At 42.3% G+C, this 17,737-nt stretch overlaps 1 protein-coding gene across 6 annotated transcripts in view; it reads left to right on the top strand.

Moving 5' to 3' along the window:
• MBNL2 (muscleblind-like splicing regulator 2) overlaps positions 1-17,737 on the top strand; it is a 157,506-nt gene that overhangs the window by 35,412 nt on the left and 104,357 nt on the right. For all 6 annotated transcript variants that reach the window (XM_008567393.1, XM_008567392.1, XM_008567394.1 and 3 more), the window contains exon 2: positions 12,997-13,777. In XM_008567393.1, coding sequence (XP_008565615.1) covers positions 13,604-13,777 — 174 coding nt within the window. In that variant the 5' untranslated portion in view covers positions 12,997-13,603. The remainder of the gene's footprint in view (positions 1-12,996; positions 13,778-17,737) is intronic.

Here is a 17,737-nt window from a genome sequence, read left to right as displayed (position 1 = left end):
GTATTCACTCACTTTTGTGTGCATTCATTCACTCACTCATTCAGCAAATATTTATTGAGTGCTGACTATGTCCTCAAGTCAGGTGTTGCTCTAGATGTCAGGGATACACATAGACCCTGCCCTCAAGGCATTTTGGTTGGGAAGAAAATGAATGGATAAGCAAGTAAATACACGTGAGTGTCAAACAATGATAAGGCCTTTGGAGGGAAATAAAGCAGGGTGAGCTAGGGTGAGGAGGTCGGACTGATGCAATATTACATCAGGAAAGGACTCCCCATAGGCTGATATCCAGCCGTGTGATATCTGGGAGAGGAGTATTCCCAACAGATGGAACATCGAGGTCAAAGCTCTGCAGCAGGACTTGCCTGGCTGCTCAGAGACCAGTCAAAGGCCAGGGTGGGAGGGGAGTGAGCAGGAGAGAGTTGGCCAGAGAGGGTGTGGGACTGGTCACGGAGGTCAGTGTAAGCCATCACAAGGATCTTGACTTTCACACGCAGTGAGGTGGCGAGCCGTTGGAGGTTCCTGGGCAGAGAAGTGACATGATCTGATGACATTTTCAAAGGGCCCCTCAGGATAACTTGTTGAGATGTGACCGCAGGGGTGAGGACAGAGGTGGAGGCATCGGCAGACTGGTCAGGAGGCTCCTGCAGTCACCCAGGCAAGAGGTACGATAATGGTGGCTTGGGTAAAGGTGGCAGTTGTATAGGTGGTGAGAAGTGACCAGATTCTGCATCTGTGAGGAAGGTGACACCTATGGAATTTGCCCACGGATCACATGAGGGGTATCAGAGAGAGGGAGGGAGGGAAGGAGGAAATAGGAGGGAGAGCAAGAGAATACAAATTTGGGCGTTGTCACTGTCTAGTGGGATTTAAACCTGTACAACTTTAAAACCAGACAAGACAGTGGTTCACAGAGGCCTGGTGGATTTTGCAGCCAAACCGCCTGTGCTCCAGCCCTGGCTTCTCCTCTCCTCCTTCCCACCCGCAGATCTGCTACCCTCGCCTCCTACCATCAACCCGGGCCACCAGGACCCGACACTTGGCTCACTCTCCTCTTTGCTACCTTTCACGTCAAAAATGTTTTCTCCCCTCGTTCTCTGTAAATGTCTGTTGTTCAAAGCTCTGCCCGGGTCTTACCTCGCCATTAAAAATGCTAAGCCCAGGGCCGGCCCGTGGCTCACTCAGGAGAGTGTGGTGCTTATAACACCAAGGCCACGGGTTCGGATCCCTATATAGGGATGGCCCGTGGCTCACTTGGGAGAGTGTGGTGCTGATAACACCAAGGCCATGGGTTCAGATCCCATATAGGGGTGGCCGGTTAGCTCACTTGGGAGAGCGTGGTGCTGACAACACCAAGATCCCCTTATCGGTCATCTTTTAAAAATAAATAAATAAAAAATTAAAGAAGATGCTAAGCCCAGCGTGAACACCCTGTCCGTCAGTCGCCGCCTGTGACTTCCCCGGCGCTGTCCACACCTGCCTTTCTCTTCCCACTGCTCGCGTATGTTACTCGTCACATCTTGGATGGGATTGCTTGTTCTGATAGAAGGGCAGCCGCCTGCTTGTCACTCATTTGCAGAGCCCCTGTGATAGTTACGCGCTGAGTCACGATCATCCCAGCCCCTCTCAATGGGGGACACCAGCCATGCCCACTGTGACATCACTCACATGTATGCACACACCACAAGGTGTTTTTGGTGCACTCAGAAACAACTGCACGATCGCAGGTACAATTTCCACCCAGGAGAGAACAGACCTTTCCCCCACGCCTCGAAAGCGATCGTCTCAGCATGGACTCCCCTCAGACCTCAGGCCTTTTCGTTCCTTTAAATTGTCCTGTCTCCAAGGCCTTGCCTTTGAGATTGTCAATACCCTTCTACCACTGGTGGCCAAGGGTGAGAGGAGAAAGTGATGAAACCATAATCCCTCATTTCAGACAAATCCATGCTCTTTTTCTCTGAAGGTGTGCCTCCTGGGCCCCTTGATGTGCCCTCACTTTCTCTCTCTCTAGCGTCTGCTCTTACAGTCCACAGTGGATGTCCTAAGCTTTGGGCACTCTCTGGAAGGCCCCACCCCTGCCTGGCTTGAAGCCAGGCTGGAGCCTCCCTCCCCACCTTCTTTAGGTGCTGTGAGTGAGGCCGAGCCTCTGTTGGAGCTGACGCTCGTGTCCCTCTCTCTAAGGCCAATTGCAGTTCTCTGGTTCACCCCTCAGTCCTGCCATTTTCCCAAGCTCCTGTCCTTTTTCTCTCCTTCCATTCAGAAAATAAAGGAATGTGGGAAGGGTAACAGAAGCAGGTGCTTCAAGTAATGCAAACTAACAATTCTGTGAGCACACCTGAGGCTCAGAAAGGTAACTTCCCCAGGACCACCCAGGAAATCCGAGCCTATCTGGCTTCAGAGCAAAGAGAGTGAAAAATGTCCCTTGCTGCTACCTGGTGTTTTTGCAGCACCAAGGACTCCAAATCCTCCAGGCACTGAGTACCTCATTCCCCAGCTCCCCTACAGGGACATGCCACAGAAACCACCTCATGAAAGTCAGCAGCAACTTCGTCATCGTGGTATCTCGCCACCACTAGTTGTCCACGTGACTTGACCTCTTCGTGGCAGTGGACTGTTTTGGCTACTCCCTCCTCTTGAAACTCTGAACCTGTCTCCCTTGAGTTGCACCATTCAGAGGATCTTCTGTCTCTCATTATTCTTTTTCTGTAGCTGGCTTTCTCCTTTTCTTTCTGTCACCTCTAAATAGCTTAGTGAACTGTCCTAGACCCTGTTCAGGTCTTTTTCTTTTCTCTCCTAGATAGATCTTTCTCTCTCTCTCTGTTCGAGTCTCGGTCTTATTTTAGCCATTCCGTGGTTTTAGCTGCCATTTCTATGAACATGAATTCCAGCTCTGTATCCGTGGCCATGACTTCTATACCCCTATTTCCAAATGGCTTCCACTTCCTCCTAGGCGGAGCATCAGTGTCCTTCTGCTCACATAGGACCCACATTGTGAAGTCCTCTCCAACTAATCTCTTTCCTGCACTCTCCATTCCTAATCTCCAAAGATGGTCTGTTTCTAATGAATTCACCTCAGCCGTGACCTGAAGCACCTTCCTCCTTTTCCTTCCTCCCACTGCAATATAATCTGGGGCTGGATGTTTCCTTTCCTCCTGGACCATTCTATAACCTTTAAGCAATCCCTCCACACCCGCCCTGCACACTCTTCCAATTTTAATATATCTCAGGTGATGCTTCCAGAGAGAGCTTCCTCCCGTGGGGATCTCGTCCAGATCCTCCAGGCACTCCCCAATGTCTACCATATTCCTGACGCTTATGTGTTTCACCCAAGGCTACTTAGTCGGACTTAGACAGCCCAAGACCCTACATCACTATTTCACTGGGGACCATACCACCCTGAAGGAGCACTTGGAAATGTAAAGGAACATATTTTTTCTATTGTTTAAATGACTGGGGAGCATATCTGGAATTTAATGGACAAGAGTAGAGGATTTTGAGATCATGCAATGAACATGACTCCTTCAGAGTATAGAATAGGCCTATGTCTCACGTGACTCTGTGTGTCCCGCTAGACATGAACATACTTTAAAAAGCCTGTTCATAGGGTGGGAGTTATGATCTCAAGTCTGTTTTACATATTCACACCAAGTTTTATTTTTATTTTTAAAATATTGGACAGTCTTAGTAAAATTGAATTTTTAAAGAATGCAACAACTGTGTAAATTGAGGCAAGATTGCTCATCGTTTAACTCATTGGGAACTTTGTCAGGGACTGTTCAGCATTTTGAAAAGCCACATCACTTTTCATAGCTGTGTCCATTTGCATTTGTGCTTGTCAAACTCATATTAGTGCTGCACACATAGTACACTTGTGCATAAGCCCTGACATTTTAAAATACAGATTACTTATTTTTATAAAACTGCTTTCCTTTGATATCTTAATTATTTAAAGATATGGCAACATATTGATTTTTTAAATGTGAGTTTGTTGTATACATTATTTATTGTTTTCATCTGGTGATAATAAAAATTGTTACAAAAAATTTTGTCCATAAAAGAGGGTGTTGGCATTTGTAGGTGTACGGGCAGATGAAGTGGCCATCAAGCTAGTGTCAATGGAGAGAGAAAAGGACAAAGGTCAGCTGAAAAGCAGTTCTGTTCACCAGAGGCTGTGGCTGGGGAAGGAAATGGAAATTCTAACTAAGACTTCCCTGGGAATTCAGGGTGAGATTCAGCCTGCAGCTCAATAATCGTTCTGTCTGGCTGTAGCCATTGGTTCCTGGACCTCCAGGAAACTGGTAAGTGCAATGTCAGTCTTAAATGGTACCTAATAGAATTGCTTTTCTTCTAATAAGAGCGTCTCCTAACTGAATTTTAAATATTTGGATAGAAAACTCAGGGGCCGGCCCGGTGGCGCACTGCTACAGTGCGCCACTTGGGAGTGCGGTGGCGCTCCCGCCGAGGGTTCGGATCCCACATACAGACCGGTTCCCGCTCACTGGCTGAGCGAGGTGCGGGCGCAGCACCGAGGGTTGCGATCCCGTTGCCGGTCCCGGTCCGGTACGGGCGCGACACTGAGGGTTGCGATCCGTTGCCGGACACGAAAAAAGACAAAAAGGAAAAATAAAAAAATTAAATAAATTAAATAAATTTAAAAAAAAAGAAAACTCAGACGCAGTGAAAATATATAATTTGAATATAAACATATTATATATATCTGGTTGTAGTTTCAGGAGTATATTTAGAAATTTTTTGTCTTCTAGTTGAAGATGGGATTTCTTTTTCTGCCCATTCCTGGAAATGGCAGTGGAAATGAACTGGAAATTTTCACATGTTAAAATGAACTCTAGATTTTATGAATTTTTCACTTGTGCTAATTTAAGACAGAAGATGCATGAGAAAAAATTTTAGTTGGGAATTTCTCCTTTTATTACCTTTACGATGAAACATTGGCTTATCTGACTCATTGCTTGACCTTGGGTGTCCTTGTTTTTATTTCTCCTGTACAACTGTATTTGGAAGTGTGTTCAAAAGAACAAAGCAGAGTGTAAAATGACAACTTCATTGTCAGCCAGGATTCTTTCCCTGCTTAGAAGAAACGGGTGTTTGGAGTTAGTTTTAGGAGATGGTCTGTCATAGGTTTGTCTAATTCAGATTTAGGAAGGCCTTTCATAGCTCGTACTCACCTGCACAGAAAGAGCCTCTACTTTCTTTTACTTACACTTCATTGACGTTGGAGGAAATTATAACTTTTAGTGAGTAACAGTTATTTCCACCTGTCATTTGTGTGTGTGTGTGTGTGTGTTTGTGTGTACATGCATGGAGATGTCTTTTAAGAACAAATGTTGATACAGATTAGGGATCACATAGAGAGTACTTATAATATACTACTAAATATGTTTTGGTTGTAGTACATATATTTATGGCTTAGATATTATTATCCCCTTGATTACAAATAAGGAAACTGCAGCTCAGAGAGGTTAGGTAACATCACACAGCTATTCAGAAGTAGAAAAAGGACTAGAATACAAAGTAGTCAAAGTTGGTTTTTATCCCCAAACCAAGCAGCCTATTTAAAGCACCATATTATTGATTCTTTAAATGAAGTAAAAATAAACCAATTTAAAGGTGTCTAGAGAGAAAAATCTTTTGAAAGCAATCACTTTTGAATCCCTTGGTTTTTTTTTTTTTCTTTGAAAAGTCAATCAGGTGCTTTATTTCTTTTGTGTGGGAATCTCTCACTTCTCTGGTTTTCTTGGTCCATCCACTGAGCTTCCCGTTGGAAGGCCCCAGTCAGACACCTCTTCTCCCTGACTGCGATTACAGGGCAGTATTACACGCCTCTCCTGGAGGTCAAGTGGCTCTCAGCCCCAGCACTTGAGCTGGCGTCTCCTCCAGGTGCCTCTCCAGCTCTGGCATTGGCATTGGCATCCGATAGGCTCCGGATGCAGCCCAGTCATTGATCGACCGAGAAAGCGCATCGAGAGCTATTTTAAATTAGGCTCCAGAAATAGAAGTGGGGAGCCTCGAACATCAAGCCACACACAGGAAGAAGAAAAACATTTTTAAGAAAATATATTTTAAGAATTTAAAAGTTAAAAATAGGAAACCTAAAGATTCTAAAAATTAGAAATAGGAGAGTCAAGGAGACAAGGTTTCTTTATTGTAATTAGATTTATGCAAAATGAAATTAAAGGCTTCTTATAAATTACTTAATGGATAATGAGTCCTTGACTGTCTGACTCAGAAATCGGTTTGTTTTGCAAGGACGCTTTAATCAGCTCCCTAGGAGGCTGATGCCTGGCAGACAGCTGGAATACCATAGATGACTGAAGAAAGTAAACCAGAGGAGCTGTGTGCTGTGGGACTACCTGCCTCAAGGCGGTCTTAAATTTTGATCAATTTCAGTCCTAAGATCAGACGTGAGTGATGTTTTTCCCTTCAAAATTGTACAAACTATCTACAAAGTGCTGGCACGGCAGGACACCTGAGGTCCCCAGCCCGGGCTTGTCTGCAGGGCGTGGAACGGAGGGAGGTCGCCTCCTTGCAGCATGAAAGGACAGGCTTTCCGAACTCGCCCTGCCACATAATTTAGTGGCTGTAAAAGAACTTGAGCTGCAAATTCTTTTATAGAGTCAAAAGCCACAGCTTTCTAAAAATCTAACGCTCAGAATAATTTAAACATATATTTGAAAAATGAAGTGTCATGTGAGTAATGACCCTAAAAATAGCTTGGGATTATTTTGTAGAAGTAGACAGTAAGTCCTTTGGCATTTCAGGAAATACTAGAGAGCCTTGTTTTTTTATCCTCAAACTGCAATCTTGCCTTTTCTCTAAAGATGATTCAAGCGGTGAAGCTGGAGATTCCTTCTATCATGCACTGTCTGGAGAGATGGGGTGCTATGAAGTAGCCCCTTCTGACTGAGGACTGGGCCGCTGGTCACTGAGGGCCACCAGTCCCCTTAAGGCAGTCCTGTCTCAGACAAGGGACCATAAAACAAAGCTCTGCTCACCCGCACCAAAGGCCTGCTTCATCCCGAATAAAGTCTGCAGGGCTGAGTTAGTCTGTTTTCCAGTTCTCACAGAATGTATGTAGTCTTATCCGAAACAAATCTCTCAGGTGTTTTCTGTTGGTCTCATTTTGTTTTGTTTTTATTGATCAGAAACACAGCCCCTGGGGAAGCCCATGGCCAGCCCTCCCACAGTGTTTCTGTGGGAATCAGTGAACTCCAGACCCTGCAGGCAACTCAGAGCAGACATCTCTGTTCCTTCACAGCCAGCAGGAGGCCTGGCACCCAGAAGGGTGGCAAGGACATTTATTACAGGGGCTCTCAAAATCAAAGTCACACCCTGGAGGGCTTGTTAAAATACAGATTGCTGGTCCTCACTTCTAGGCTGGGGCCTGAGAGTCTGCATTTCTAACAAGCTCCTGGGGATACCGCTGCTGCTGGCCCAGGTGTTACACTTTGAAAATCGCTAGTCTAAGGATTCTGGGTTTTGAGGCTCAAATAGTTTATCTTTGGCGCAGCTCCCCACCCTCAACCTACTTGGCAGCAGAAAAGTAAGCCATTGACACCTGCTGAAATTTTCCTGCAGATAATACTGAAATTCCCTATTCAGAGCATTATTTCTTTAGCTTAGACTTTGGTCCATATTAAAATGCAAATGTTCATTGGAGGAGCATCAGGAATTCATTCAACAAATATTTGTTGAGCATATTCTACATACCAGGTACTGAGCTGGACTCAGGATTCAGAAATAATGGGGGGGGGGGGGGGGGGGGGGGGGGGGGGGGGGGGGGGGGGGGGGGGGGGGGGGGGGGGGGGGGGGGGGGGGGGGGGGGGGGGGGGGGGGGGGGGGGGGGGGGGGGGGGGGGGGGGGGGGGGGGGGGGGGGGGGGGGGGGGGGGGGGGGGGGGGGGGGGGGGGGGGGGGGGGGGGGGGGGGGGGGGGGGGGGGGGGGGGGGGGGGGGGGGGGGGGGGGGGGGGGGGGGGGGGGGGGGGGGGGGGGGGGGGGGGGGGGGGGGGGGGGGGGGGGGGGGGGGGATAGTTGCGTAAATCAATATTTACAGTTCTCATGAATTAGAGAATAATGATATCTATTTAAAAATAATTACCAGGAAGTATTCAAAGATGGGCTGCAAAAGAGGGCATAAAACAGGCTGAGGAGGACAGAGGAGAGAGCTCTGCTTCAGGGGGCAGGGTTGGGAAGGCTTGCAGACCAGACGGAGGGGGACTCAGACAAACCTTCACAGGCAAACTCATGTTCTCTTTTGGGAGGGGGCCTTGAAAGGGTTTCTGAATGCCTGGTAGGAAGAGGAAAAGGCATGCCAAAGAAGAAACTGAAGGCCAGAGACATAACCAGGGGCAAGTACTTCCAAATTTTGCCTAGGTTCTGCAATGGAATGAGCAAATGGGGGTAGGATTGTTTGGAACATTGGAAATAAAACTGAAGCACAAGTCGACAAAGCAAGTGAGGAAAACAGAAGCACAGGCAAACCAGCAAGAGAGACTTCATAAGTAAAAAGAACTGGAAAGCGTTTGAGCAGAGATGCTGTTTCCCGATGCAGCCCAGAAACTTCTGGGAAAGGTTGATGGTGCCTTGCATATAATTGGGGACAATGCCGGCATGCCTGGGACCTTTCTAACAATTGAAAAAGGTGTTCTCTCCAGACAGACACATTATTAACAGGGGCCCCTCTGGGCGCATGAACTTGAAAATGCCACCCCTGCCTCCCTGCTCACCCAGGGCACCGGGAAATGGAATAGACTGCATTTTTACCATTCCCTCAAAGGAAGCAGGCTCTCCATCAGCGTCAATGTCCCCCAGGTGTCCAAGCAATGCCTCCCATCCAGGGTGACTGCTCGGGCTCTAATAGGTTCCATTCGCTTCTGGGTTAACAGTAGCTGGAAGAAGAAAGTAGGCTTCAGGCCTTTGTAGTGACAGAGGATCAGTACTCTTGTACTTGGGGAGACCTTTCTGAGGGTTCCCTTGGGTTGCAGATTAAAGGCAGTCTAAGAAGTGAGGACTGCTCCAGATAAGGGGCCCCAGGTGCATTGTGCAGTCAGGTCTTTGATTTCTAAGGCACTGTGCTGCTCTCAGAATCTGTGGGTGGAGCAGATCCACGCCAGACTCAATCCCAGTACAGAAACCTGTTGCAAACAGAGAGGAAGCCTGAAAGTGGATTTCACCAATGAATATTTATAGGACAACTGTTTTTATCACCTTGCATTGGGACGCTTTACTACTTACAACATAATTTTATATTTCCCTTACAATCTGTCCTTCATGGCAGCAACCATGGAAATATAGGCAGGAACTATTATCACATTTGCAGATGAAGACGGTGGATTTCAGAGAAATTGACTTACCTAAGGTTATATGATAAGAAACCCTGGCAAAACAAGGGCTGGAGGCTGGTTCTTAGGACAGGGTTCTTTCCACCATTCCAGAAAGTTCTGTGTTGGTTGATAGAAAACATGCAAAATCCTCTGAGAGGACCATCAATAGAAACATAATGTGAGTTACATAAATAATTCTGAATTTTTTAGTGGCAAAAAGAAGCAGGAGAAATTAATTTTAATGTTATTTCACCCAATATATTTTAAAAATTATCAATTTGTTATGTAATAAATATGAAGCAATATTAATAAGATATTTTTACTTTTTTTGTACTAAATCTTCTAATTCAGTGTGTATTTTACACTTAGAGCACATCTCAATTTGGTTGCTAAATTTCCATTGGAGATACTTGATCCATATTTAGATTTTATAAAATTTACAATTAAAAAAGTAGATTTATATACTCTAGTTGGTCCAATCATACTTAAACACTTTTTAAAATTAAGTCAGTTTTTAAAATTAAGAATAAATAAAACTTTAAAATTTAGTGACTCAATCGTACAAGCATTTCAAGTGCTCAAGAGCTGCACGTAGCTTGTGGCTTCTGTGTTGGGCAGTGTAGCCTCAGCATATACCCCTTCCTTGCAGGCACTTGCAGTCCAGTATATGCAATATTTACTTAGGTCTCTGTGCTAGCGTATTTTAGTCCTGTCCCATGATAACCATGTTAAAATTTGGTCTTTCCCATCTTTATCCACCATTGCTCATCTCCTTTGGTGGCCTCACCCTCACATAATTCAAGTCTGCTTTCTCTTGTTCCCACAGCTATCTGCCTGCACCCACCCCTTGTGACGCCTAGGGAGGCGGTGCCTTTGATAACAGTAGCCATATGACTTGTAGGATGGGAACAGAAAACAATCTGGCAGAAAGAGTGGGTTCATGAGGGGTTATGGTCACAATACATTTATAGGTGATTTGATGCACACCCCTTTCTTCTGGAATGCCTTTGACTTACAAGTGACTCTGGCCATCAAAAAGCTTGGCCACCCCTGCTTTTAAAAGCAAGTTTATCTTACAGACAAATGCTGCTTGATCTCACTTACATGTAGAATCTGAAAAAGTTGAACTCATAGATGCAGAGAGTAGAATGTTGGTTACCAGGGGCTGGGGAATGAGAGGATTGGGGAGATGTTGGTCAAAGGGTATAAAGTTTCAGTTAGGAGGGATAAGTTCAAGAGAGCCATTGTACAATATGATGACTATAGTTAATAATAATGTGTTGTATTCTTGAAAATTGCTAAGAGTAGATTTTAAGTGTTCTCACCACAGAAAAGTGATAAGCATGTGAGGTAATGCATATGTTAAGTAGCTCAATGTAGCCATTCCACAACATATACAGATTTCAAAACAACGTGTTATTTACAACAAATACATACAATTTTACTTGTCAATTATAATAATAATTTTTTTTATAAAAAGTTTATCTTACTAGAGTCTAATCATCAAAATTCTGGGTTTTCCTAGTAACTAGAAATGGGAATCTGTTTCTCCCATGGAAAAAAAAATGTCTTCGTAACTGAAAGTATAAGCGATAGTGTACACCATTCACTAGATTGAATTGAATGCATTGTTCCTGTGTGGTTTTTCAGGAATATTTGGGTAATTATTCATGCCATCTGTGCATAAATAGATATGTTTGCCTGTATCTCTCTTGCATGTGAAGCCTTGGGAGAGACTCCACTGCCCTTGAGGACGGGCAGATACCTCATCATTGTTATCCTATAACCTACCTTGGGGACCAGTACGTAGGACTCAGGGACACTGTATAATATTTTGCAAATATGAACTAAATGTGTTAGTGCCTCACCTCCACTGACACAGGCAGAGATGTCTCCATCCCTGGCTGCCCTCAGCCTTTGTTCTCCACTGGGGTGGAGGAGGGGTTGAGGTAAGGAGGATGCAGGTCTGGGCTGGTCTGTGAAACCCGACCCAGAGTAAATTTGGTTATTACACTCATCTTCTTAAGCTCCCTAACTTAAGCTAGTTGACGTTAGCTGCTGTGAACACAATGCTGCCAAACAGACAAGCAGGAGCCTGCCTGGCGCCCTCAACTATTTTATAATTGAACTGAGGTATGTGTCATAGCTTTCAAGGTGGCCAGTTTCCTTAAATGCACATACAATTATAACTCACACAAACACTTTTACTAACAAGCAAAGGAATTATTGGGATGAAGTAGAATTTCCCACCGGTCCCAAGAGATGTCCTGCTAAATAAATGTTCCACGATCAGATAAGCTGGAGAGACACCCTCGTGGCTCCTCTGTTTAGAGCCTCATCAGACACAGCAGCAAACTCAACGCCAAGAAAAGCCCTATTGTGAGGACACCCGTTTGGCTTGATTTACCAGGAGCAAACTAAACTTGGTTGATTTGGGACCCAGAAAACACTTGTGAACCACTTAAGAATGACTGCTCTCTGAACGTATTTGGGACATGCCTATTTTAAATAATCTACCTCCGGTCTTCATTAAGTTCTTCTTAGTTAAATTTTTTTGGAAGGACATCAAGGCTAACCAGATACAAAGATACTTCAAAAAGTTGTGGAAAAATAGAATTAAAAGATGATATGAATCTTTCCATGAACTTTTTGAAATATCCTCATATGCAAAGTAGCTTGTGGCTTATGCAATGTCTGAAAATAATCAACTTCTGGACTTTAGTCCTGTATACATGCTTGTCCCAGTAATGTTAAATTTGTAATGTTTTAATAGATTTATAATTCTTAATAAAGTTAAAAGAAACTAAATATGCTGATTTTTAGAAATATAAACCTACTAATTATATTTTTATTGTAGACAAGTATCTTAACTCCATCATTCCATACAACAGAGCTTTTTTAGATTGTGACCGTGTTAAAAACTAAACCGAACCACTAAAACTAACTTGCATTCATTCATTTGGCCATCAGTTAAGTCGGTCAATAAATATTTCTTAAGCGCCTAACAGATGCCATGAACTAAGGCACTAGGAATATACAAATGAAAACTACAAAGAATAGTCCTTGCCCAGAGAGAGCTAACACTATAAAGGAGAAGACTGACATTAAGCAGGTAGTAACGGTAGAGAGGAAGTATTCAGAGATCTGAGAATAAATTCCAGGAGGCTCTACCTACCCATCTCTAAGTTCAAATCTCAGCAAATGAGAAAGAACATAAAGAACAAAGAGCCCATACTTCATCCAAAATGACGATATCTTTATTACATAGGAGACGCAGCCCAAATAACTGTTTATAGCGTTGCCAATAAAATCAATGGCCTAAATGTGAAATTAATTGGAAGCCACAGTTCTAATACACGGTTTTGGCGACTGAGCACATTAGATTGAATTGTTTCAGAAGGCCTAATTATCGTGTCTGCCACACTCATCTATTCAAGTCCCTCCTAACTTTTGGACTGCTGCCTAGATCATCCTGCAATACGGTTTCGGTTGAGTATTCTTTTTATTTTATTTTTTTAATGTATAACTTTCTTCACACTACTCAAAGCTCTAAGCTGCACTTTTGCAAATTCTACATAAGAAGAGCTGAAGTGTTTGTTGAAGTGTTGATTTTATTGAGTTTGGGTGCAAGTTGATATTTTATTTGTGTTTTGCAGGTTCATGATTTGAAAGTGCCTGTGTGAAGTCACTTTTGCTGCAGACTTCAGCTTGGGAGCTCTTTCTGTGTTCACATCTTGTTTTTCTCTCAAATACATTTCACCCTGACCTTATGAGTGGATGAAGATACCTCAGTTGTCTGGTTTTGTCAATTGCTTAATTTCAGAATTGAAAAAGAAGGAAGAAAAACAATTCTGCTAAAATATGAACATCTGAGTGGCTTATGTTTGAGCACCATCAATAGCTGTGAGTGTCAGAACTAAATATTCTCCCAAGGAGTGCCATGATATTGGAGTCAATTTATTAAAAACAGTTGTATCTGCAAAACAGTGAAGAGACTCAGACGTTTATAGCCAGAGATGACACTGAGCATGCTTTTATTGCGGCCCGCAGTCTTCAAGTGGAACATATTGATTGATGAGTGACTGCCTGCCAATAAACTCTCTCATCACTCTGCTTCCTGGACTGGACTTCATTAAGCGATTTATCACTTACCTTCAGACTTACATGTGGGAGTTTTCACAGCAGTAGTTTTGGAATCATTGGAACTTGGATTGATTTCATCATTCAACAGAAACTTAACAGAGTCCAAATTACTTTATCATCATGGCTTTGAACGTTACCCCAGTCAGAGACACGAAATGGCTGACGTTGGAAGTCTGCAGACAGTTTCAAAGAGGAACGTGCTCACGCTCTGATGAAGAATGCAAATTTGCTCACCCTCCAAAAAGTTGCCAGGTTGAAAATGGAAGAGTAATCGCCTGCTTTGATTCCCTAAAGGTAAGAGGATACATTTTATGTGTCATTTCAATGTCCCATTTGACTTCCAAACAGCATGCTTTTCCTTGCACTTCTACAGACATTTAACAATCACTTTTAGATTTCTGTTTTCTTGGTTTTGGTGACTATTGGGAGATTTTCACTCAACCTTTTTTCTTATCAGACATATATAAATTTGTCACATATTCATGTTTAAGTTAAAAATATATGATGGTGTATTCTGGTCTGACATGACATTCATGTACCCAAGAGTTTTAAATCAAAGTCTGGCTTGTGACAACTGAAGATAAATATTTTATTAATTTTTGTTCTTCTGGAGGTTATATAAAGGTGAAGATATCGAATGTGTCACTTTTATGTGCCAGTTACTCTGACTTATCTCTTGAAGAATTTTCTGTTCTTGTGGTTTCTCTCTTGATCAAGGGCTTCCTAAAATACTTCTTAATAGGTTTTTCATTCTCTTTGAAAATGTGTCATGGCTAAAAGAAGTTATTAAGTACAAACTCAACAATCAATACTTGTGAACCTACTATGTGTAAGTTATATAACAAAAGAAACAGATGTGATTCAGATGGTACCATTGATGAGCTCACTGTCTAGTAGAGAAATATGGCATATCAGCAAATATCTGTGATGCAAGAAGGGACACATGCTTTATGGGAGGAATAGAAGGACAGCTGGCTTCCAGCTGACTGTTTCAAGAACGTTTTTGTGGGCTGTGACACTTGAGTTGTATACTGAGTTGGGTAGAGTTTAGACTTGAAGAAATGGGGGGATTTAATGACAGATCTAGTTGGAGAAAGCAGAATGATTCAGCTCGTAATGCTTTGGGGTTTATTTAGCCCTAAAATTATGGTGCTGTGAATCCCAGATTATCTTGGACAATCTTAAGGGTATGATGATGTTTTTCAATAGCGATAAGACAAAGAGCTTAATGTTTACATCTGCGCAAGACTTCAGTAAGCTTACCAAACAGCATTAAAAAAAATTGATGATCAATGCTCTTAATACGTGATTTGAGAAATCATAGTGCTGTGAGTTTATAAAATAGTGTCCTTAGCCTATTCTGGGGTGTTGAAGGGTCTGGTTAGATCCTTCAGGAGAATTTCATCTTAAGTCAAAAATGTCCTATATGACTTATGAGTCAAAATTTATAAATAACTTACAAATATAAAAAACTTATAAATATGAGACTTCAAACCATATACTTAAGTATATCTGAAAGGGAAAATTTGTCTATACACAAAAGCAGAAGAATACATTTATAGCTCAACAGAAGTCTTTCAAGGGTAAAAAAATGTGACAAATTAGATCTATCTACATCAACGGCTACCCCTATTTTATTCCTTTTTTAAAATTATAAAGTGTTTATTACACTGGATTTTTACCTTTAAAATTATGAGTCACTTTGCCTAAACTGGAGATGAACAGATGGACAAATCACAATTCATATAAATTCTAACAGTATAAACCATTTGTATATTAGTATTTATTTTGTCTTAAGTCAAAAAAGTAAAGCAAGTTTGTATTTGTTTCTGATTATCACCAGTGGTAACGTTCACTATAAAAAGCAGTGTAGATTTAAAACTAGATCATAAGAGTTTCAAGATATGAAAACAGGTCAGAGACGAGAAACTAATTTTCCGGGTCATCCCCAATTCCTTCATTTTATTAATCAAGCCTTCTCTGGTCACCATTTTTGCAAGTTTCTTTATATTCTTTAAACTAATCAGAGAAATACGGGGAAAATATTCCCGACCTATTAAGTCCAAGTATTTTTTAAATATCAACAGGGCAACAGCTTCCAGATCCTTATAATTCATTATATCACTGGATTTACCAGGACCACAGTTGTTTGAGTCCAACCCACGGATAAAGGATCATGAATAATTAGGTTTAGGATAAAAACATGAACCAAGCCATGAGAATGTTGAACACTGTTCAAGTAAGAAGGAGTTTTAAAAACTATTTCCAGAAATGTCCAGTAGAGCCATTTTCAAGTTTTGAAGCACGATTATGTATTGTTATCCGTTCACTTTCAGAATTGTGAAATTTCAGTTCTTTTGAGTGTGGTATTATATATTTTCAAAGTTGTCAAACTGAAAAGAATGTGAAAAGAGCCCACAAGCACAAGAATAAGACAGCCCTGACTCTAAATACCTGCTTAACCACTTCCCAGCCTTGGGTGGATTATTTATGACATCTTATCTCTGTTCCTTCGTCAGTAAAATGAAGATATTCACCACTGAAACTGGCTAAAGGAGGTGAAGCCCCTAGCATTGTCTGGCATAAATCACCTTGCAAGGTTGTTGTAAGGATTACACACACTCACAACAGGACTGACAAATTAGTAGCTAAAAAGAAAAAATGATGATGATCATTATGGAGCTATTTAGCATTATTTCATTTACTGTATTAAAAAGGCAGTGTTACTCAGTGGAACTGGCCTGTAGTGTGAAGAAAGGGCAAGGGCTTTGAAGCCAGATAGACGAGGGCTTGAATGAATTCTGGCTGCGACACAGGATAGCTCTGTCATTTCAGAAAAGTTCTTTTACCTCCTTGACTTCAGTTTCCTCTTGAATAAAACTGACATCATAATTCCCCCTTCATAAGGGTACGGCAAGGACTACCTGCCTGTGATATCCCACGCACTTAGCCCAGGGCTGAACACGTTAGGAACTGACAATGTTAGTTTCCTTCCCTTAGTAATAAAGTATCCCAGGACAGCCTCTGGTTTTGATGACTGCCTTTAAAGGCAAGATGTGTGCACCTCTTAACAATCAACTGTGTGAGCGATAATACCTTAGTCATACAAATTAGTCACCAAGTTAAAAGAAATAAGATTTGAGGCAGACATCGTTTTTGTTGCTATTCATTATAAGATATTTTCTGCAAACTCTATGGGGTATATATTTATATTCATAACTGTGAAAGGAATCTATGTTGGCCTGTCAGTATAGGCGGGACTCAATTGTGAGCCTTTTTTGTTGTTGTTATAAGTTATTTGTATATATGAGGAAACTTTCTGCAAGTACATACTAAAACAGAATTGTGGGTCTTTGGAAAGAGATTTGCCGAGGTCTTTGGAAAGAGAGTTGTACACAAGTAAATGGTTTTATAAAAGATGTTTTAGAAAATATGGCAGAGTTCCTACAGTGACATTTGTCCATTATTCACAACTGTTACCTTGTTGCATTTTGTGTGAATCACTGGGCATGCAAGCAGCTTTGATTTTGTGTGTGTGTGTGTGTGTGTGTGTGTGTGTGTGTGTGTGTGGAAGTTTCAGTATTATTATGAACAATAGACATTATTTAACTATTTTCCTAAAGGCCTGGTTACATTTCAGAACACTGTGTTCCACAAATTAGGTTAACTCGACAAGATGCAAATTGCTTCATGAGCCATCAACTCCCCTGCAGCAAAGGCCTTCACCAAGTTACCCTCCTCTCTGATATCTCTAAGATCCATAAAGATTTTTCCCTTACAGTTAAGATGTCTGAAATTTTTTTTCCAGTTCTTTTTCCTATAACTAATAGGAATTAATGTAGACTATTTTGCAAATGGAAACATTCAGAAAGGAATACATGAATTAATTTTATACTTATTGAGACCAAAGGTTTCAGTATTTACCACTTTCATCAAGTATTTATTTATCATCAAGTATTTATTTGCTTAAACATTTGAATTCAGGGGCCAGCCCGGTGGTGCACTGCTACAGTGCGCCGCTTAGGAAGCGCGGCGGCGCTCCCGCCCGAGGGTTCGGATCCCACATACAGACCGGTTCCCGCTCACTGGCTGAGCGAGGTGCGGGGGCAACACCGAGGGTTGCAATCCTGTTGCCGGTCCCCGGTCCGGTACGGGAGCAACACTGAGGGTTGCGATCCGTTGCCGGACACAGAAAAAGACAAAAGACAAAAAAAAAAAAAAAAAAAAAAAAAAAAAAAAAAAAAAAAAAAAAAA

The sequence above is a fragment of the Galeopterus variegatus genome, unplaced genomic scaffold, assembly GCF_000696425.1.
Source record: "Galeopterus variegatus unplaced genomic scaffold, G_variegatus-3.0.2 Scaffold318, whole genome shotgun sequence".
NCBI classification, from domain to species: Eukaryota; Metazoa; Chordata; class Mammalia; order Dermoptera; family Cynocephalidae; genus Galeopterus; species Galeopterus variegatus.
Note: the sequence above shows the minus strand (reverse complement) of the source record. Positions and strands in the feature narration are given on the sequence as shown.